The sequence below is a fragment of the Oenanthe melanoleuca genome, chromosome 4A, assembly GCF_029582105.1.
Source record: "Oenanthe melanoleuca isolate GR-GAL-2019-014 chromosome 4A, OMel1.0, whole genome shotgun sequence".
Classification (NCBI taxonomy): Eukaryota; Metazoa; Chordata; class Aves; order Passeriformes; family Muscicapidae; genus Oenanthe; species Oenanthe melanoleuca.
Window position 1 is genome coordinate 6,104,120 of NC_079338.1, and position 22,962 is coordinate 6,127,081.

General features: G+C 35.3%; 1 protein-coding gene across 4 annotated transcripts in view; it reads left to right on the plus strand.

Annotated features, from left to right (window-relative positions):
- Positions 1–22,607, plus strand: part of FMR1 (fragile X messenger ribonucleoprotein 1) — a 29,498-nt gene extending 6,891 nt beyond the window's left edge. The window contains exons 2-15 of one of the 4 annotated variants that reach the window (XM_056491331.1): positions 1,612–1,664; positions 2,511–2,604; positions 3,613–3,684; positions 3,960–4,108; positions 5,013–5,106; positions 5,195–5,311; positions 8,669–8,839; positions 8,942–9,020; positions 11,365–11,474; positions 14,648–14,734; positions 16,245–16,440; positions 17,774–17,917; positions 18,867–18,949; positions 20,653–22,607. In XM_056491331.1, coding sequence (XP_056347306.1) covers positions 1,612–1,664; positions 2,511–2,604; positions 3,613–3,684; positions 3,960–4,108; positions 5,013–5,106; positions 5,195–5,311; positions 8,669–8,839; positions 8,942–9,020; positions 11,365–11,474; positions 14,648–14,734; positions 16,245–16,440; positions 17,774–17,917; positions 18,867–18,949; positions 20,653–20,814 — 1,611 coding nt within the window. In that variant the 3' untranslated portion in view covers positions 20,815–22,607. Of the gene's footprint in view, positions 1–1,611; positions 1,665–2,510; positions 2,605–3,612; positions 3,685–3,959; positions 4,109–5,012; positions 5,107–5,194; positions 5,312–8,668; positions 8,840–8,941; positions 9,021–11,364; positions 11,475–14,647; positions 14,735–16,244; positions 16,441–17,737; positions 17,918–18,866; positions 18,950–20,652 lie in introns of all 4 variants that reach the window. The other 3 variants (XM_056491330.1, XM_056491333.1, XM_056491332.1) reach the window with 3 other exon arrangements.
- Positions 22,608–22,962: the final 355 nt, after the last annotated feature.

Here is a 22,962-nt window from a genome sequence, read left to right on the forward strand (position 1 = left end):
TTTGAAAAATACGACCTGTGCTTGCAATCCCTTTTGAAGGAATTTGGAATTTTGAAATTCGTAATTATAGAAATACATTTGGAGACTTTTTAAAGTCTCCTTGGCTTGCTGGCAGTAATAAAGTCCTGTTCTTAAGAGTATTGAGGCAAGCAAGATGTAAAATAATTTTTTACTGTTGTCACTGTGGCTTTCCTTTGACTTCTGTTAGCAGTGATGTTGGTTATTTTTCAGTTATCAACTTGGATGGTTTCTTCCTTGTACTGAATGGCTCTGAGTGATGATGTTCATGTGCATGTACCACTTAATTTTAGCCAGTTCTTGGGACTCTGTATTAGTCATCAGATTTTGCTTTTCTTTGATACTGAGATACTGCTTCAACTCAGGAAATATTTTTGAATATTTTGTAAAGGGAAAATAGCAAAAGAATTTTTTAAAAACCATTTAGATTCCATATAATAGAGACTGTTACCTTTTTTTAAGGGATAAGATCTCTTCTTGTCTTGGAAATTTGCAAGGGCAAGAATAATAAAATGGAAAATAACAAAATATTCCATACTTCATTAGCTGATTCTTCTAAGTGGTAGTTGCTGCTAAATTATTTTCAGTTTACTGAGAATATTTTTATCTACTAAAGTGGATCTCCATTAGTAGGGCAAACTCTATTCTTTGTTGCTCATGGGCTTTTATCTACCTACCTTGCAATGATACTATGTGTGGACTGATATTAGTTGGAATACTCAGCACTTCAGCAACTTGTTTCAGAAGTTCATAGAGGTACTTTAAAAAATAAAGAAAAAAACCCTCACAATCTCTTCATCCCTGGTTTACCTGTGACCTCCATTTTTTCAAGCTAAGAAAAATATTTTCATTGGTAAATCCCAAAGTTTTTTGAGTACACTGGTCTTTCTGTTTTGTAGATAGGGAATGGGGTAAATATTTGGGGCTTTAAGCTAAACATTGATCAAATCAAAAATCTGTCAGTTGAGTGCATAAGGTAGGAGGAGCCCTTGGTGCTGCATTCTGTGTTCTCTGTTTTGTGGTGGCATGGAGAGCACAACTACTGTCCATCCCCCAGGAAAAGGGGAAGGGAGGCCCCTTCTGTCTGAAGTTTGTGCTCAACAGACATAATGTGATTAAGTAAATATGGGGAAGATTCTGCTGAAGTTGATATAGATTAGTTTTGCTAATGTAATGTTCAAATGTATTTTGAGTTAGAGAAGAGACGGGGCTTGGAGGTTTTATGGGCTTTGATTTCGTTTGTTTTTTGAGGAATACTGATGTTTAATTTCTGTGTCTGTGTCTATACATTAAATGTGATTGTAAAATCAAACATTTTAAACTCTTGAACTGTCTTGTCATTTCCTACTAACCTTCCCTGTTGCTTCTAAAAAGTGGAAATAATGTCTTCATAGCTGAGGAGGCATTTTGTTTATCAGTGCACTGGCAGTCATGAACCCAATGAGGTTCTCAGCTTTCAGTATGTGTTTTACATAAGTCTATTGCAAAATTTAAAAGGCTGACTTTAAAACATACTTTTATTGTGAGATTCATCAATATTTGGGCAAAAGTGTTTTGCAGGCATACCATAATTGTACTTTGTTTCTTCCATAGGCATTTGTAAAGGACGTGCACGAAGATTCAATAACAGTTTCATTTGAAAACAAGTAAGTGTTTTTCTGATGTACCTGTAAATGACGGGATATCAACCTTGCTATTGATTGACCTAAATATGGCTTACTGTAGAGTAGTGTATATTAGATACACTAAAGTTGCTGCTGACATGTTTTAAAGTTACATTTAGTATCTACTGTTTGTGACATTTCTGTATAAATGCTTTTAATAATTTAAATACTTTCAAGTGCAAAACCATAGGTTTTGCTGGGAAGATAATCATGTTGATTACTGAATTTACGTGATGACAACCCATGTTTGAGTAAGTCAATAGTTGTACCATTAGTGACTCTTTCTCATGTGAATGTCTTGCTTTACTTTTAGATTACATTATTACAAAATTTGTTCTATAGATAAGTGATGAATACCAGTTTTTCTGATCTAGAAACTAAATTTATCCAGTCTCCATTAAAGAAACTGAAAATTAAAACTATATTCAGACTGGATACTGATTAAATTTTCATAACCCATAGTAGAATCAAAGAAAAAGAAGATACAGGCTTGTTTTGAAGGAAGTGTCCAAATGTGTTATGAAGTATTTTTTAATCTGTGTTTCTAATGTTGGGGTTAAAAACCATACCTGTAAATAGAGGAGGAACTTCTACTAGAAGATTCAAAAGACTGCAGGTGACATCAGGGTTTCATTTAAGATGCTTAATGGTCATTTAGATGTGTTTTTTCTTATTATGTATATGTTGAATCATATTACCTTTAATATATATATATGCATTAAAGCTGCACTGATTTTGAAACTGTAAAATTAATGGATGAAAAATGTTTGATTTCTGTTTACAAAGAAGATTAAATATTTAGACCATTCAATGTGTTTTTGTTTGTAGCTGGCAACCAGAGAGGCAAATCCCATTCCATGATGTGAGGTTCCCACCACCTGCAGGTTATAATAAAGACATAAATGAAAGCGATGAAGTAGAGGTGTGTATGCTCCATTAACAGCTCTTGTCTTGAGAAGTGGGAGAACTTGATGTGAAAAATGTCAGCCAAGCCACTGGAAGGTTTGCTTCCACATTAAGTAGTGTCACCTTTTTAGATTCCAGGTATTGCAGAAAACAGAGTGTCAGGCACATCGCCAAACCCAGGGTTTCAGTAGTAAACCATGCAAATTCCATGCACCACAAAAGGCCATGTGAAATTCCATGTACCGTGACCTCCATGCTGAGTTACAAATATACTGATTTACAGACATGAATAGTGTTGCATTGATTACACATCAGTCCTTTTTAGGACTGGATCAATTCAGAAGTAGGTAATAAACTGTAGCTCTTAAGCTGTGAGGTAATAATGTCTCTATTACCAAAGCTTCCAACTGAATCAGATAATTTTCATTATATGTGTGTATGCATAAAAATGTGTATATGTAAATACTTACGTATATGCAAAGAGATTGACTTCAAAGCAACATATTCCTAAAACCTCCTTATTTTATAAAATTGTAACATTTGCCTTTATAATTGATTTAAAGAACTTGAACTTTCAAGATTTGCATTTTGCTTGCATGCTCTGTAAGTTTTTAATTTGAAAGATAAGAAAATAGCAAAACTTCTGTAATGTGGATGTGGCTGATAACATGTATGTGCTAAAGAAGTGTAGATGTGTGACCTCCTCCTCACCCACTGGTACAACCTCCTCAGATTTACACACAATTAGAAATATTGTTGATTAAATATTAACAGATGTAAAAGTCTGAATTATCTCTCTTTTGATTGCATGCAAGACTGAAGTAGCTAATGTCAGTAGATAGGGCACTGTATTGTTTATTATTATTTATCTATACAATCTTGCTGTTACATGCTTTCTGTGTTATGCTGAGAGACTTTATGTACTATGATGTTTTGCTGGATTTTGTTCCTATGTCGTTCCTGATCATATTAGTGTCAGCTTTTGTGATGTCTTTTAAGAATATAATGTATGTATTTTGTTCAGGTTTATTCCAGGGCAAATGAAAAAGAACCCTGCTGTTGGTGGTTGGCTAAAGTGAGAATGATAAAGGGTGAGGTAGGAGTATGCATATATACATATATATGTTTTATATTTACTTAAACTTTTTTCTTTCTTTTCTGTTAAAGTATTAATGTGCACTGTGGTTTGAGCTAATCTCTCTTCATTTTTTGAGAGTTTCTTGATTAGGACAGTTGCAATTACCATTAACCTCAACCTGAGAAGTCAAATTTGACTTGTACAGTTAACAAAAGTACATTTTCCTTAATGGTGTAATGCTCACTCATGTCATAAAATATGTGGCTTGGATGATTTTATTATTTTTATATCAGTTCTACGTAATAGAATATGCAGCCTGTGATGCTACGTACAACGAAATTGTCACAATTGAGCGTTTGAGATCTGTGAACCCCAATAAACCTGCAACAAAAGATACTTTTCATAAAATCAAACTGGCAGTTCCTGAAGATTTAAGGCAAATGTAAGTACAAGCGTTTCTTTACAACTTGTTTCAGCATGTGGGTCACTTAAGCCTGAGACAAGAGGAATAAGAATGCTTTCTTCCACTCTAAATTAACTTTTGGAAGTATAAGAATGTAAAAAATACAAATATTGATACGGGCATATTTCAAAAATAGAAAAGATGATTTTTGATTTGCAGTTTAGTTCTGGAGGAAGAAACAGTTTCTTAAAAATTTTAAGGTTTGTGTGTGGTGCAGATTAAGATTTTTATTCTTAGACCTGTTCAGTGATGTACACAGGTTAATTGAATCCATTCTTGATCAACTTTTATTATTTGATGATTGCTCTGGGAATAGTTGAACAATAATGAAACCTCCCAGAGTATGATACAAAGCCAGCTAGCTTTCTCCTAGACCTGTCATATAGATACAGTTCTAAAAGTCTGATTGATTCTGATTCCCCTTGTTTACCTTCTGGTCACTTTCTGCTTTTGATTGAGCATGTTACTGCCTCAGTGTGGAGTGAGTTATAAATTCAGGTTAGACTAAAACTTCCTGAAGTGAGTGTTACAGTATACACAAGTTCACTCAGTGGTGAGTGGACACAGGACACTTGGAGAAGTGAAGCACAGCATGAGATGAGCATATGGTCATTATAATGTTGCAGGGGTTAAAATGAAATCACTCATTTTAATGCTTCATTGTGTGTTTGAAATCTTTGAACTTTCTGCTTATCGTGATTATAGCTTCTTAATGTACTCATGTGAAGACAAATGAAAGAAAAATTAGTAAAATAAATTATAATGGAATAAAGAGCTTGGAGATCTTTATTTGCTTTCTTTGTATTAAGGAATTACTCTTTTTGGCTATTAACCATAAATGCAGTGGTTACTATTTTTAACTTTGTTACTTTTTTATTCCCAGGTGTGCCAAAGAATCTGCGCATAAGGACTTCAAAAAGGCAGTTGGAGCTTTTTCTGTAACATACGATTCTGAAAACCACCAGCTTATTATTTTGGTAAGTACAAATACTTTACTGTACCATTGACAGTGGTTTGTTTCAAGAGTCCCTGTGTAAAGCACTGTTCTGTTTATTAATAATTCAGTCAATCAACGATGTAACCACAAAGCGGGCGAACATGCTGATTGATATGCACTTTCGGAGTCTTCGCACCAAGTTATCCCTGATACTGAGAAATGAAGAAGCCAGCAAACAGCTGGAGGTATGTTTATTGTTTTCCCTGAAGTAATTTGAGTAAAACACAGAATGAAAAAAACTCATGTGTTCCTTAGCTGGTAGGACTTGCATTGAGGTGAACGTGATGATGTACTGATAATAGTCTAGGGGGTAAAAAAGGCAGATGGAAGTGTCATCGAGCAAACATGTTTGCAGTTATAGGGCCTATTCATTCAAAAACTCATTTTTATCAGCAGGATTTTGTGGGGATTAAATACAGGTATGTAGATATGCATATAAATGTATTTATTTTATATTTTGAAGCATAAAATAGGTGTCATTGCACAAATAATGCCGTGTATTAGGTAGCTTTAGAAATACATGGGAGTGAATATGTCATGATACTGACAGGACTAGAACTGGATCTAGCAAAATAACACAGCAAAAATGAGATGGAAGGGTTGAAAACTGTTGTTAGTAGAATGTATGAAGGGATAGGTTTGTCTATAGATAAAATGTTAGGAAATAGTCTTACAGCAGCTTCTGATACTCCTGTGACTGGGGAGTGGGTGTTGACTGGCAAGAAACTTGAGTCATACTTGTCCATGGGTAAAAGAAAAAAAAGAAAATATGAAGAGTAGGCTAGGAAATGAGGGGTTCTTTATACATCAGAATTAACATTTTTTTCATGGTTTTTCTCCTATCTGCAAATTAGAAAAAATAGCAATATTTCTGAAAGCTTTTTGGATTCACTGTCAAGAACCAGAGGTACCACTTAAACTACTGTAACTGAGTTTGACACAGGTGTATACCAGCAGTGATTTTGCAGAGTGAGGTTTCATTCCGCCATCCCAGGAGTTTCATCTATTTGAAGTGGGATGAAGTCATGTTCAGGCCTCCTGTATCCAGTGGGTAAACTCACTGTTAAAAGAAGTTCTCGCTTCTGTTCTCTCTTTAGTATCTTGATTTCTGTGTTTCAGAGCTGAAATCCAAGTTTGTTTGGGTTTTGATTTTTTAAGATGAAGTACAGACCAATTTTTCCTCATTGGTGTTCCTTACTGAGCCCCCTACTATAGCTCTTCAGTAGTCATTCTTCTTTATCCTCCGGAACTGACAGTTGCGTGGGCAGTTTACCTCTTGAAGTTCAAAGTATTATTTTGGAGGTGGGAAGTACAACAGCCTCTTTAGAGTTAATTCTCTTTACCTGCCCCCACAAATGCAGACACCAACAACTGGTGTCATTGATTCCTTTCCCAAACTAATCTTGGATTCTTCTTGTCTTTGTAACACTGAGTCTTTGTGCTGATGTGAGTCTCAAACCCAATTTGGTTCTCACTGGCAAACCATTGCTGAACTTCAGTTTCTACCGAAGCAGTACTTAAATAAAAGTTGTGATATAAATATATACAGTTAAAATTTGTATGACAAAAGTTGGCTGGTGTTTTTCATTTTGGCATTTGTGTTTCTTGTAGTTAGAATAAATATAAAATCAGTTTCATCCAAAGCTGAAAGGAAGAGCTTTAGATAATAAGAATCATACTCGTAATTACTGTCAGGACACTGACATACCAACAGATTGCATGTGTCCATTTGCAGAAAAAATATTTAGTGAACACTTTGGGCTTTACTGCATTGTTAATAGCAGCTCACTGTTTTCATCAAATAAACCTTTGTAGGTTTCTCATAGTCACTGAACTTTTACTATCTGCCACTTCTAGCAGTTTTACCTATTTTGTTTTCTGAGTCATTATCACTAGACAGCTTCTTTTGTCCAATGGAGTTTTTCTTCCTATTTGTTGTACTGTCTTTTTTTGCATATTCTTGACTTGTATGGCTCTACTTCTTAAATGTGGCTTGTAGAGCATCAAGTAAAACAATTGATTATTTTTTGTTTACCTTCTTTTCCAGTGGGTGTGTCTTAGCTGTTTTGAGTGTCTGTCACATACTAAAAAGCCTGAATTTACAAGTATTTTGCATTCTCATTTGTATTTTACTGTATCTAAGTAGAATTCAGTTACAGCTGCTGTGTAGGTATCAATACATTAGTTGCCTAGGTGTTTCTTATTGATGTATTGGAGGGAAGTAGAATACAGAATTTGTGATGTTTAAATAGAACAAACTTTGTAATAATTTGCAGAAAAGCTAATGATGTTTGAGTGCAGGCAGTAAAACTAGTTTGACTGTCAGCCAAGGTCCTCAGTGATGATGTAGCTTCCTCTTTTTGAAGATAGTTAACTGATCATTGTCTTGGTCATCCTGTTCTCTTACTTGGCTGTCTATAAAAGACATCAGCTAGTAAATCAGCATTTGGATTATCTGTTAAAATGTAGAACTATGAGCAGCTAAAAATAACTTCTGGTTTCCAAGTTGTCTGTAATGTAGCTACTGAACTGCTTGACAGCACTCTCAGAGTATTCTGAAGTATTTCATAACACATGGATACTTACACTACTATCTACTGTAACCAGTTCTTTGAAACAGTGATTTAGCACAGGATATTTACCAACATTTTTAAGCAGGAGCAGGTCAGAAAGCAATAGCAGTTTAGCTGGAACAGTATAGACCTTCATGTGGGCAATTCCTTGATGCTTTCTCAACATCTGTAGGGTCTCATTTTGCTGACATTAAACTGCTAATTTGAAGTGTGCATATGTATGCCTTGGCAGAAGTTACACAATGCAGAAACATGGATGGAATTATATATCTTGGCTTTTATCTTGTTTCTTCCTTGGAAAACACTTTTGCCTTAATAGTTTGTCACAGTTGGAAATTCTCTTATCTTCTCACAATGCATTGAACTATTGTTCCTTTCCTGTGTTCTGTTATGCTTATGCTTGTGAGTGCTCAGTATGACCCTTCTGTCTTGGTAGATGAGTGATTCCTGGATGAAATTCTGAACATGTTTGTTTTCTGAATTCAAATTCAAATTTTTGTGTTGCCATGCATAGGCACTGATTCTTCATTTTTTTTTTAAGTGAAATAGATATGTTTTATATATTTCTGTATCAGTGGTTGAGTTATTACAGTTTCACCCACCTGTTGAAATTGGTACCTTTTTTTTCTCAGAGATCATAAGGTTTGCTTTAATGATCACCACAGTTACTATTTTACTACCTTATGAGTGCTATATTACCTAGTAACACCTGATAGCTGTAGCTATTAAAGAGTAATTCAAAATAGAGGTGTCAGCACAGATAGAAGCTAGCCTTATGTTAATATTTTAAAGATTTCTGAAGGAGACTCCTTGGTGGTTTTGAAGCTAAAATAATTGCAGTAAAAGGATTGATTAAATAAAAAGTAGGCTAAGCACCGATTGAAAAATAGGCTTGAAATTTATATTGCTTTCTCTCTCCAGTGTACTGGAGAGACAATCAAAGTGAGCTGACATTAGGTTTTTCTTCAGAGTTCTAGGCAACTTGCATCTCGGTTCCATGAACAGTTTGTAGTACGTGAAGACCTAATGGGTTTGGCCATTGGCACTCATGGTGCTAATATTCAGCAAGCCAGAAAAGTCCCTGGAGTGACTGCCATTGATCTTGATGAAGATACTTGTACATTCCATATTTATGGAGAGGTGAGTTCCCTTCTTCATCATTTCAGAAAATACCTGAAAGAAACGAGCAAACAAAAACCTTGGAGAAATGAATCTTGTTTCTTACACATCTTTCTGTTGTAGGATCAAGATGCGGTGAAAAAGGCAAGAAGTTACCTTGAATTTGCTGAAGATGTCATACAAGTCCCAAGGAATTTAGTAGGTATGTTATTTCTTTAGGCTACTTCCATGACAGTCAGGAAAAATGCATTTTGAGAACTGCGCTGAGATAGAAGCAATGTGCTGATGTTGAAGTACAAGGCAGAATAATTTCTGGATTGAGCCAGAGAATTAAGTACTTCTCCCATACATGTCCGGAGATTAGTTCAGCTATACGAGAGATGAATCTGCAGTGTCATATTTTCCTGGTATACTTTGAATAATTTCTTTGACATATATTTGTCTTTTTTATCCTGTCCTTTTACCGGATGTTTAGAAGCAGCACTGTGGGATGAATTAGGTAATAGTGATGAAGAAAATCTAAAATACTTCCATTGCCAAACACTAAAAAAAAGGCCTTAAGAACAAAGCAGCCCTTGTATATTTGGAGAAATCTTTTAATGAGCTTTTGATGCTACAAAGCAAAATAAAAATTTGTGATTTCATTCAATAGATAAGAGCAGAGAAAGTGCTTTATGATATAACATAGTCCTAAAAGCAAATGTTTTAATAGGTTTGTCTGGGAGTGTATGAAAGCTGGTGTTGAAGCAGTGTGAAATTCTGCAGAGAGACAAGTACTAAGAAATGCGGCAGCTCAGTCTAGAATTAGTTAAAAGCTGTTGTTTTCCCTTCCCTATTCTTTACTGGTGTTAAGTGAAAATTAGGAGCTGCCATCATGATTTTAATTTGAGGTCTTAAAGTCTGTTTCTCTTTAGAACCTAGCAATGTATTTACTTGCCAGGTTCTCATTTCTACTCTTAATTCTTGACCTGGATCCTTTAGAATACAACTTTTGCTGAACACTATGTTATGTCCGAAATAAGCTATGTTTAATAGTTTGGCTTTTAAAATTCCTAGAAATTTGCTTTAGAAATGCAGAAAGCTTTTTTAGATATAAGTATATACTGATTTTTTTTTAATCTAATGAAAATGTAAACAACTGCCTTCTATTTAATTATATTTTTAAAAATTCAAACTGATCAAAAAATCCAAACAAATTAAAAACCCACCCAGTATGTTGTGGTTTTTTTAAAGATTATATGGACATTTTTATTTGAAAACATTTGTGTGTGTGTGTTGCCAAATCCTCACAAAAACTTTGATTGGAGTAGCTGATGTAAGTTGTGGAGGTTTTGGGGATTTTGATTGATGTACTTTTTAAAATCACCACCAAGGCTTTTTTACACTTATTAATAAGGTGCTGTTAACATTTGCCAGTAATATGTAATGACATAAAATACTCAGATAAAGTGCTCAGAAGTAGTTTTTGACACTCATAACAGGCCTTTGTCATTGAGGAGGAACTTACTGGCCATATTTTACCATGTTTTCTGCAAATATTTGTGTCAAAAAAGTTGAAACACAGAAATGAAAATTTATTTAGCTTTGAGTGATAGGAGCCATAGAAGTCTTTTATGTCTGAAAGTGGCGTTTAATTTCTTCTTCAGTAATTAATTGAATCAGACAAACAGTAGCTGTTATGCACTTGGGAGTTTTTTACCTCTGTTTTAGTTATGTGCCAATAAAAAAAAGATCATGTTTTAAATTTTCCAGCAGTTTGTTAAATAAAAATACTTTTTTTTCATACATGCAGAAAACATCTTTGACATCACTCTTTTAAGCTTTTCTTGAAAACTGTGATTGAAGCATGTGGCTCTCCCTCATCATGTCCCAAGCAGCTTAGTTTTCCTGCCAGTTTGCAGACAGCACATTGTTTTGCTGAGATTGGAGAGAACTAAATTTTCATTTTCCTTGTCTCACACTAGAATGTCTGCTTCAGAAGATACATGTCTGCATTACTGGCGTTGGAGTATAATTTATTTCCATTTTTGTCTTTGACTTTTTGGTGAATTATAAACTACTGGCAAAAATGTGTAAAAAATCTCAGTTTTATGGAATTTAACATCTGCCTCAAACAGTATCTTTGGTAGTATTTGATCAACTAAAATTTTGTAGATGAACTAAGTTTTGCTTACACAAGAAGTAGTTACAGCAAACGTTAGGACACTGTAAAAGGATTTTTGTTTGCTTTGACTGCATATTTTAAATGCAAATAGAAATGTTCATAATTAAGTGAAGTTTTCTTTAACGTACCAAAGCAAAGCCAAATAAACAGTCAACGTATTGAGTGTTTCTGTGATCAATGTGTTTTATAAGTTAACACGACAAGTTTGTGTTGATATTTTAATTTGTGGTTTGTCAGCTAAGTCTTTGTTGTAGAGGATTAATGCATTTTGGACAAGTTCTTGCGCTGGTACATAAATAGTCTTGTCTAATTAGAGTACAGCAATACTCTCACGTTTGGGCAAGACCATAAAAGTGGAATGTTCTGTATGTTCTTTCTGTAGGAAAAGTAATAGGAAAAAATGGAAAACTGATTCAGGAGATAGTGGACAAATCTGGTGTTGTAAGAGTGAGAATTGAGGCTGAAAATGATAAAAATATTCCACAAGAAGAGGTATGTTTTCAGTTAATACCATTTTTCTTTTTATTAATTTGTTATATTCTACTCAATGTTAAAATAAATTCTTCCTTGTATCTTTGTAGTGGTAAGATAAAGTGTTGATTAATGTGTTTTCTCATGGATTCTGTCTTTTCCTATTAATGCTGAGGGGCATTTTTATATAAATTTGGCTTCTCTGTGTTAGAAAAATGCTTTGTGAAATTTACTGGTGGTGCACTTTCTTAGCGATTTCATGTTGTTCCTGTTGGAAGCAATGACGTTTCCCAGCATGTGCTACGCTATAAATCCATATATATGAAACCTGCTGGTTTCATTCATTAATCTGCTTTGAGTTTGATTTTTTTTTTTAATGTTTTTTACCTCGTTTAATTTTTCATTAGTAATTTTTCTAATGCTGCATTGAGGGGGAAGGTATGCAAAAAAACTTACAGCTTGGAGGTTTTAACATCTCAGTGCAAAAAGACTCCCTGCAGTTTCAGATGTGAAGTGTGCTTAAAGAAAACTTAACTGCCGTTCATTTACCTCAAAATCCAAATGTGTACCAGCTAAGACACTTTGCTACGTTGGATAAGCTATGAAATATGGTTTCTGGAGCCCTTATGTTCTTGCTTGAGTAGTTATTTCCTCTGCTCTTTTATCACTGAAAGACTTACTGAAAATCCACAATCCAATTTCCATCTTTCTGTACAGAGGGGCTAAGCAATTACCTAAAGGCTTTTTATTATCTTACTAGATTTACATCTGTTCTGAAAAGGTAAATGGTCAGTATTTAGACGTAAAGGTTTCACTGGTCTGTCATATTTCATTCTAAAGATAAATTCCTGCAGCATAAAATGGAATTAGTTTAATAAGAAAGAGGGTGCTGCTATTGCTGCAGGCTACAGAATCACAGAAGGGTAAAGGCTGCAGGGAGTTTGTTTTGTTTTTTTTTTTTTTTTTTTTTTTTTTTTTTTTTTTTTAAATTCTGACTTAAAAAAAGCTGATTTGCTTACATTTTTTCTGTCCAAAATGCAGCTTTAAGGATTATCTTGAAAGGTCTTTTTTACCTGTCAAGCTCTGCATTCATACTTCTGTTTTGCTGGCATTGCTTGTACTGTTTCACGTGTTAGTTGTGTCATGCCAGGTGCAATACAGAAAACTGAGATCAGACTTTGACATGTAAGAGTTAGTACTTGTAAATTGAATGCAGCTTTATTTCAACTATGAAATAAATAATCTTCCCATGTGTGAATTTAGATATTGCAGTCCTTCTTGCAGTGGCACAGTAGTTCCATTAAATTTTAATACAGCACTTGGTTCTTTTTACGTGACTGATATGTTAGAATACTACCCATTAGTTTCAAGTGCAGTTTTATACATCCCATAATTTTACAACAGGCTATCTTCAATCTTTTCATATTTTAAAATGAAATAGATACTGTTTGTTACAGTAATATATATTACTTTTATCTCTAAATTTATTATGCACATAAGGTCTGCTCAGTACTCCCCACTCGTTATGGGGAACTTCCCCAAGTTGAACATACGAACTTTTGCTTTGAAGACAAAAATAAGGTTCAATAAATAAGCACTTTGTTGCTTTTGTATGGCTGAAATTGCTTCATGTAGTTACCAGCTCCTATTCTTAATAGCTAGCATTGTTATACCTTGAATCCACTGCCAAAAGCAACAGCAGGCCATTTCCTTAAATGCCCTTTTAAATCATTTGTCTAGTCATCATTTAATAATTGATACTGTGAGCTAGTTAATGCCTGTTTAGTAGAAATTTCACTGCTCTTTATCAGGTTGTATGAAATATTTATGAAACTTAAAATACCCCAGGTAATAAAACATTTCAGTCAACAATGCCTGTGGCTAAAGAATTTCTAATGCTCATGAAAGTCAGTGTTAATGCTGAGGTTTCTTAGGTATAGAGAACCGTGTATATATTATTTTTCCTAGTTATTTAATGTAGATGGATAAAGTCTAATGTAAGGTTTTTGTCTGTAAAAGAAATGGAGGGGGAAGCAAATCAAACACAATCCTAAAATTGGAGATGAATTATAGACCGGCCACTCCTGGGCAACCTCGGCATACTCTGCTTTTAATTTTTAAGACATTTGTGTTTCAAATAATTTTATTTCTGCAGCAAACATTTCTTTTGCAATGCAATTCTGCAAAGGGTATGTGTACAGTGGAAATTAAAGGCTTTTTTAGAGGTAGTGATGAGATAGCAAAACAGTATTTCAGATAATCAGTAGGTGTGCTCTGGTCTGCAATGGCTTGGGCTTCAGCAGCTTGAGTGTTGGAGATGCTCAGGTTAAATGTCTGCAGTCCACAGTGAAGCTGCTTCTGCCCAGATGAGGCTGCAACTGCTGAGCATTCAGGTTCGCTCCTTTGGCCTGTGTGGACTGCACCCATACCTCACTGTGAAATGCTGCATGGACCTGTCTTAGTGTCAGAAGTTTTGGTGTAGAAATTGTCTTTTAATTGCTAAGATTCACTTTGTTTTCCGCACTCAGTGAAGCCCTTTTAGATATTTTATTTTTCACCTGCTTTGGCTGCCTAAATTAATCTTTAGGTGTTTTGTCTCCCAGTGCCATAATTTCAGACTTCAGAGTTTCCAGATTTGTATTTTCTGTGTATTTATTGACTCGCTTAATGCGCATGAAGGGTAGAACAACTGTAAATTAGAAATCATCACCTAAAGTACTGACTTCTTCTTGAATATTTTTTGACTTTTTTTTTACAACTGTAGAGATATTCAAGAAGGATCAGGTTTTGTTTTGTGACACAATGTTAATTTGATTTATTTTTTTTAAAGCTCAAAAGTAGACCAAAAGCAGCTGGTGTGAGAGAATGGATGCAGTCAGCAAAGGTGGTATTTTTAAGGGAAGAAACATAAAATGTTCTAAATTTACTCTTCTTCACTTGTTCAGAAAAATAAATATTGACATTGTGATGCAAATTATCTAAATCTGCTTATTTAAAAAAATCTCTTTGCATAAAGGGATTTAGACTACATGATGTAGTCAATATCAGAATTAGAAATATACTGTTGTCTTACGTTTTCATTTTTGCTTATGCTTGATATAAGAATTGTTTTCACGTTTTACAGTGATAAGTTTGGTTCATTTCAGTATTCGATGCCTAATCAATAACCAAAGCCTCTTGTTACTGTGTTTTAGGGAATGGTACCATTTGTGTTTGTAGGAACCAAGGATAGCATTACTAATGCAACTGTTCTTCTGGATTATCATCTTAATTATTTAAAGGTGAGGATAATGATGCTGTTTTACCACTTTTTTTTTTTTCTATCAATGCTTGGGATAGTAACAGTGTGATCATAATCTGTTCAGGTCATGAGGCTTTTGAAAAATTATAACAGGTTCTCTGTCTAAAAAATGAATGTTTTTAATAAAAGAATGATTTGTCTGAAGAATGGGATGACAACTTTTTCAGGATGCAAATTACAAAAGAGTAGAGAAAAAAAAATTCTATGTCAAAATGTGCTGCCAACTGCATATATGAGAGAGTAGTCAGTCCTTCATGCAGCTGCAAAGCAAACAGCCTTCCATGCAGAATCTTGTATAGAGTGGGCATTTTTTTAACACAAAAATGCTAAACTACTTTTTCTGTAATGAATTGACATTTCATACCTGAGTATGTGTTGTAGGCAACTCAGCTTTAGATGTTGTGTTGGCCTCTTGGCTCGGTAACTTCCCCAGTAGTCTGTGATGAGTAGTCTGTTGTATAGGGAGCAAAGAATATCCCACATTGTTGCTTATAATTAATTATGCCTGTGGTGGTTGTGGCCAGGTGCCCAGTCTTCGATGGCAGGGCCAGATCTAACAGCAGGGACAGCTTTGAGTTCGTTTAATTAAATAAAGTCTTGCATCTCTTTTGAAGCCTTCAGACTGTTCCTGATTTGATACTTGTCCAGTCAGTGCAGTAGCTATCAATAAATCTTTTAGAAGCTAAGGAACACCAGCCCCCTGATACCAATGGGAGAGTGGAGCAAGAAGTCTTAGTCTTCCTAAAGGAAGATTGTGTTAGGGAATCATCTTAAGGAGAAAAGAAGAGATACACACCAAGTCACTGATGGGGTGCATTCCTGAGTACCAAAGCATCTTAGCAAAGTTCTAGCTGGACTAAGTGACCTGCAGAGGATGCAGTGTCAGAAAGAAATTTCTATCAATGGATTTCTCCCTAATTAAAGAAAGAAAACGGGATTGCCACTTTGATGTGAGCTAGATAACATCTGAAAAGGTACTCCTTGAATATGCATTGCTGTTTCTCTTTTGCTTAATTGTGTATGGTGAGGATGCTGTGTGCTGGTGCCTCTATGCCTAAGTTACAGCACTTTTCTCTCTGTTTTTATGCTTCCTCCCATTCCTCATACTGTTTATTATCGTTATATAGGATTTAGCAGCAGAAATGCCTTCTTATGAAATACTGTTACATCAGAATTGTTTAATAACTTTGATATTTATTATGTGCAGCAGTGTAAAGAACTTGTGTTCTGATCTGAGTGCTTTTCCTTGATACATGTTTTAAACAAACCTAAACTTGTCAACTCTGCCACAGGAAGAATTGTGTTGGTAGCACACAGATTTGGACAGATTAAAGTCTTTTTGTTAAACAAGTTATTCTTAAAGCTGAGTTGCTGCTTGAGTATTAAATAGACTATCAGTTGCAATATTTCATTATTTTTCTTTCTGAGACCTGCATGTGTGCACATGCAGATAGTTAAATAATAGTTGTACATGGCTTGTGTTTGTACAGGAAGTGGACCAGCTGCGTTTGGAAAGATTGCAAATTGATGAGCAACTGCGACAGATCGGAGCCACTTCCAGGCCGCCCCCGAACCGTACAGATAAGGACAAAGGGTACATGACTGACGATGGGCCGGGCCTCGGCCGCGGCAGCCGCCCCTATAGAAACCGCGGGCACAGCCGGCGCGGGCCAGGCTATGCTTCAGGTAGGTACCTACAGGGGCACTTGCACTTCTCACCATGGCCTGCTGGTCTCATGATTTCTTGGACAAGACTGGACTTAGAGCTATTAAAAATGCAGTTAGTATAGAGTATTAATATTTGGAGATTATATAGAGATTTATGCTGTAAGAAAATACTTGTTAATTTAGTGCTTTCCTGTAATCTGCTCTGATTGCCATGCACTTCCTGCTTCTTACACCATGCTTCTGTCTTCTACATTATGGAGAATATCTAGTTACTCCATAATTCCTTAGGGTGAGGATTTTTATTTTATTTATATTTTGAACAATTCCTGACAATGAAGTCTGTTTTCATTTCAACCTGTGTGAGTCTATCCTAATATAAATGTTTATGGGTGAAAATACTGTGTAGCTCAATTTACAGAAAAGCTATTTTCTTTATATTAAATTGAACTCTTATGTTTTTACTAGAGCACCATAGTCACCAAAATAGTGTGTTACTCTTCAAAACCTTGGATAATTCATTAATGAATAGTTTTCCAGATTGCTCTGAAGAAGCACAGTCTATTACTTCATTATCCATAATGTAGGTCAGCTGGTGTTTGTCCTGACTGAAAGGCCTGTAATGTGAGCTTTATAAGAAAATCTTAGCTTGTGTTCTGCATAATACAAAATTAATTAATGTTTTTGTGGTATTTACTATTTTTAGAAGATGTGAACTCACCTTCCTAATAATATGAGTTATGGGGGGAAAATGGGGATTTCTGTCAATAAAGGTGATCTATTAACTGGAAAAATTGCAACAGCCATTTATTTGATTTGATACATTTCTAGCATTTTTACTTTGTTCTCTGCTTTTGTAGTCTGTTTCAGGCTGTTTCATGATGGAATATTTTTCTTTTCGTAGATGAGTTGCACTGGTGAGAGGAGACAGGAAGGGTTGTATTTAGAACTTTCAGTTGTTGAAATATGAAGGATTCTAGTCTATTATACTTAAGTTTTACTGGACTTTTACTAGATTTTGTAGTATGTTCAGTAATAGGTTGATATACTGATGACATCAATTTTAAGCAATTAATTATTTAGCCTTAAACACACAACTAGCTTTTATTAGTATGTCTTGAGCTTTAAAGAAGTAATATATATTACACACCTTTCTGTGTTGTGCATGTTACAGAGGTTGGGAGGCAAAAACATCCCAAAACTGTCTATTAAACAAAAAAAGAAGAAAAAATTTAAGTGTCTACATCTTGCATTCTGCTGTAGTAATTTCATGCTAAGCTACACTAGCATGTTTGGATTTTTTTCATCCTCTTGATAGGAACTAATTCTGAAGCATCAAATGCTTCTGAAACAGAGTCTGATCACAGAGATGAGCTGAGCGATTGGTCGGCGGCCCCGGCAGAGGAGGAGCGGGACAATTACCTGCGCAGGGGGGACGGGCGGAGGCGCGGCGGCGGCGCCAGAGGCCAAGGCGGGAGGGGGCGCGGAGGATTCAAAGGTAAGTGGAGAAACAGGTGTTGGTGTGGGAATCGTAAAGCAAACTCACTTCTGCTAGTTGCTCCTTTTCTCATCCGTTCCATCTCCCCACCTGGTGGCCTCTCCTGACTTCACTTTGTCGGTCTTTTGAATGGAGTATTTTGTTTCAGTTGTGTTGAACATTGAGCAGAGGGGAATAATTCTTTTTGACCTGCTTTATTTTGAGGGAGTTTTCTCTATTATTTGTTTTCCTAATGTGCCTCTTGGCACTCAAGTTATTGTCCTGTGCCATCATACATGGACATCAAGAAATCGATTTCTTGTTTGTCAGTAGACACAGAAAAAATTTTTAATATCTGTATTACTCATTCAGCTGTCCGTATTCACACCTTTTTGTATTTGATTTCCATGGAACAGGATAATACTGTAATTTATGTGTTCAGTGGAAAGGACCAGGCAAAAGTAAGGTGGGAAAACTTCAGAAAGTTAAATATATATACATGAACATATGATGTTTCATTATATCTATTTGTTAAAATACTTTCTTCGGCAGCTCTGCTTATTTCTTGAAATATTTTTTTTCAAAGTATGAGTGCTGCTTAATAAGATTTTTGTAAGAAAGTAATGTATAATTTAGTAAGCTTATAAGCCATTGAAAAATGTGAAGATATTAAACACTGCTGATTGTACTTCTCTTCTGTGGTTAATTGTTTTGAGAAGTGGGTTTTTTTCAGTCAGTAGTCAGTCTTTTTTAAACTGTGGTGGTTTTAAATACAGGTTTTATCTTCGTTGTAACGTGAGAACGTTTTCTTTAGTGATTCCTGGCCCATAGTTTAAGAACTGTTGTTATATGTTATTAATAATACTCATGAGACAGAAAATTCTGAATTCCCTATTGTGCTTGTGTAAAATAGAAGTGGCAGAACATAATGTCTTTGTTGAACAACTTAGTTGATAATTTCTTCTTCCAGGCAATGATGAACAGTCGCGAACAGATAACCGTCAGCGTAACTCAAGAGAGGCAAAAGGGAGGACAGCAGACGGGTCTCTTGAGGTAACTCTTCTCATATGGGAAGTCTGTACTGTTAAAATTGCATTGTGTCATATAGTGGTAGAGTCTTCAAGGTTGCAAATGACACAGCAGCCTTGTGATTCCATATTCTTTGTCTCCCTAATCACATTTACAAAAGTTCTGTTACAAAATGACACAGATGCTCAGGACTCTAAATCCATCAAGCAATGTAAAGATGCAATTTTTTAATGCCTGTCTGGTGAAAAACTGATAAGTCCCAAGGATTTACTAACCAGCTTGATTTCAGTCTCTGTTCTTACTAGTGCTTTGGTTTTAGCTTTATTTCTTGCTTTGTTGTGTATTGTTGTCTGTCTTGTATGTACCTGAGGGAATAAAATCCTTAACACTATATAAAGAGTGTGTTGTAGCCAGAATCCTCAGAGTAAGAAAGATTCAACTTCAGAAACTACCTTCACTACTTCAATTTGCAGTTGAAGGCTATTCAGTCTAGAAAGTAAGCTAAAAATGCAGGTCAAGAAACTTTTCAAGTAACTGATTTGAAATATCTTGTAACCTTAAATATTTTTAAGCTTTTTATAAAGGTACTTCTACATTTTTTTCAAATGTTTTGTTTCCTGCAGTTATCAAGCTGATACCTTATGTTAAGTTTCCCCACATGGAAACTGTTCTTGCTTCAAATGGTAGCTTGCAAACCTTCTACCATCTCTTACCTCATAGGATGAGTTAAGTTGGAAGGAAGGAACAAAGAGCAGCTGCAAGCTGCTACCTTTGCATGGTTTTACCAGGAGTCACGTTTCCAACAGGACACAGAGATGACTCTTAGCTTGGTTTTTAGAAAGCCTGGTTAAGAAAAGGACAAAATGGAACAGGTGACCAGATGCTTAGATTTTTGACATGGGAGTGCTGAACTTAAAGGTGTAGTAACTGAACATGCATCTGAAATGCAAATAATTAACTTGGCAAAACAAAAAATAAATAATGGCCGTGTGTGAGTTTTATATTTAATTAGTAATTAGCTTACAAAGTTTGAAGTAGGCAGTGAGGAAATGTGGTGCTGGAAAAATAACCGTAAGACATGTAAATCATGAGGGGTTTTATCTGTTGCTCCGAGATTTGGATACAGTGACATGTTACAAGAAAACAAGTACTTGCATGTTGTTCAGATCTGGCTGGTAAAGTTGTAAAAATCTTTTTACATATCAAGGAATAAGCATTTGCTCCCTTTACAAGCATAAAATTTGCTTTCAGCATGCTCTCTTGAAATTTTTTATGACCACTTAAACAGGCTGCAGAGGATTTTTGGATGTATTAGATTTTTTTTCAGATTCAAAAAAGGTCTGAGTAGATTTTTTTGGGATTCAGAAAAGCTGCTATTAAATGACACTGTCTTTTGGGGGCATTTTGCTTACAATGAGTAAGAATCAAATTACTAGATGTTGAAATAATGTTTCAGAGATCCATCTGATACTAATTCAACTCTTTTGTGCACAAACAAATTGGAAATTTTTCTCTTAACTTCCAAGAGGTAGGTAGATCTGAGAGGATTTTTTGGGTCACAGGTATTTTTGAACAGAAAAGAATTTACGCCCTCCCTTGCAGCTGGATACATTTAACAATGCCATGAGGGGCTGGCGCTATTTGCTCCTCCCAGACTGCCAAGGTAGACAACACCCAGGGGTGGAGGAAAGGAGGAGAATGCTTTGTATAACTCTGAATTGTTCCAGATCAGAATTGACTGCAATAATGAAAGAAGTGTCCACACTAAAACATTACAGAATACCTCGAGCGAAGGCAGCCGGCTGCGGCCAGGCAAGGAGCGGAACCCGAAGAAGGAGAAGACGGACAGCGCAGACGCTCAACAGCCGCTGGTGAACGGAGTCCCCTAAACTGCATAACTCTGAAGTCATATTTCCTATACTGTTTCAGTAATTCCTATTCCATGTTAGAGAAACTTGTTAGGCCAAAGACAAATAGTAGGCAAGATGGCGCAGGGCATGAAATGAACATATGTTCTCTGTTAGCCTTTTCTAACATCAACAGTATGCAGTTGTTTTCAGAATAAGAAGTTATTCAAATATTTGCATAAAAATACCTGAACTTCTGAAAATCGCTTCCAAGTACATATTGCAGTTCAAACGATGAAAGATTCTTTTTTGTTTGTTTTAAAAATACTGAGCTGTGCATTGGTAAACTTTCTGTTCAGTTGTACCATTTAACACATCGGGTCAAATTCACTGCTCAATTTCAATTTTCAGAATAAATAGTGTTTGCAGTAATCAAATTGGCTTCTGTTTTCAATCTAACTTACCAGTTCTTCATGAAATGCTATGTCGTTTTATGTCCTGTGTCAGTTCACATTGTGGTCCACCTTTTTCAATATTTTGGTGGACCCTGAAATCTGTGTGATGTAACAATTGTCATTTTCATTAGCAAAAAAGTTGTATGATCTGTGCCTTTTTTATATCTTGGCAGGTAGGAATATTATATTTGGATGCAGAAATCAGGGAAGATGAGTTGGTAACACTAAATGTAAAATATATGTAGCAATCCTTGTCAGACGTTAGTACTTTATAGACAAGTGCATGCTTTCCATGATTTTTTCCCTACATAAACATTCAGTTAGGCAGTTATAAGAATAGGAAATTTATTTTGCACTGAAGATTTGGCAAATAGTGTTATTGAAAAAGGGGTGTAATTTTTTTCTTTGTAGGCAGTACAGAAGCTTTTTTTTTAAAAAAAAAAAACTAAAAAAAAAATCTTTCCATTGTGGAAAACTAAAAAACTCATTATTACTGAGGGAACAAGTGTAACATGTTCACAAGCTAGTAATGTGTGCCTGCTGTTTGGCCAGATGACCAGCCTAAAGCATTGATGGTTTTCATCCTCCCAGAATTTTTAAATTGCTTATTTTAATTTGGGGACTATTTCAGGAGGAGTAGGAAGAAAGTCACCACATGTCATGCCCTGACAAGTACAGATACAGTAGTCGAAAATTTTGAAGGTAAAACAAAAATTCTTCATATTTTGAGCTGCAAGGTCCTGATTACAGCTAATATGAAGGTGTCACAGAATTTGATCCCAAGTACAGCTGTACACCAGGGAAGAGTGGGAAGTGGTGGGAGGAGCTGTGCTTTCTTTCATTTCTAATCACTTGTTAAACTTACTGGGCACAACTGCATAAGGACCTTCATTATAGTCCATTTTTGTTCAGATTACTTCAAGAGAGCCACTGTTTATGTACAGAATTGTACAAACTTGACCTTGCCTCTGATGTATTTTGTGAGTTTTGTTTCTTTGCTTTCTTCATTCTTTTTTTTCCTTGCATACAGGTGAGCATACTAAAACTGGCAACGAACTGCACATGATTTAACAAATATAAAAATGTCTTAAAAAGTATTGCCAAACATTAATGTTGATTTCTAGTTATTTATTTTGGGAATGTATAGTATTTGAAAACAGAAATTGGTACCTTGCACACATCATCTGTAAGCTGTTTGGTTTAAAATACTGTAGATAATTAACCAAGGTAGACTGACCTTGTAATGTAACTGCTCTTGGGCAATATTCTCTGTACATATTAGCTACAACAGATTGGATTTTATGTTGACATTTGTTTGGTTATAGTGCAATATATTTTGTATGCAAGCAGTTTCAATAAAGTTTGATCTTCCTCTGCTAACTGATGTTGATGCAATCCTTATGAACGATTGCTTTAAAAAAACTCAGCTAATAGAAAGTAGAAGGTATTGTTTCTTTGTTTAGACTTTAACTGTAGCCACTGTTTATTTACACATTTTAGAAAAGTCTCAGATATTACCAGATTCCAAAAATACAGCACAAAATGCTCAAGACACGGTCTCTTCATGGAATGGTACAGTACCTGTTGAGTGATCTCACTTCACGCACTCACATTTCTCACATACAGTGGTTGAGTTCACTAAGGTGCTAACCCGGGTAAATGTGAAATTATTAAACCGCAGTCTGACTAATTGGCTGCATTCCAGTTTCAAGTGGCTTTTGGGGTCATGACCTTT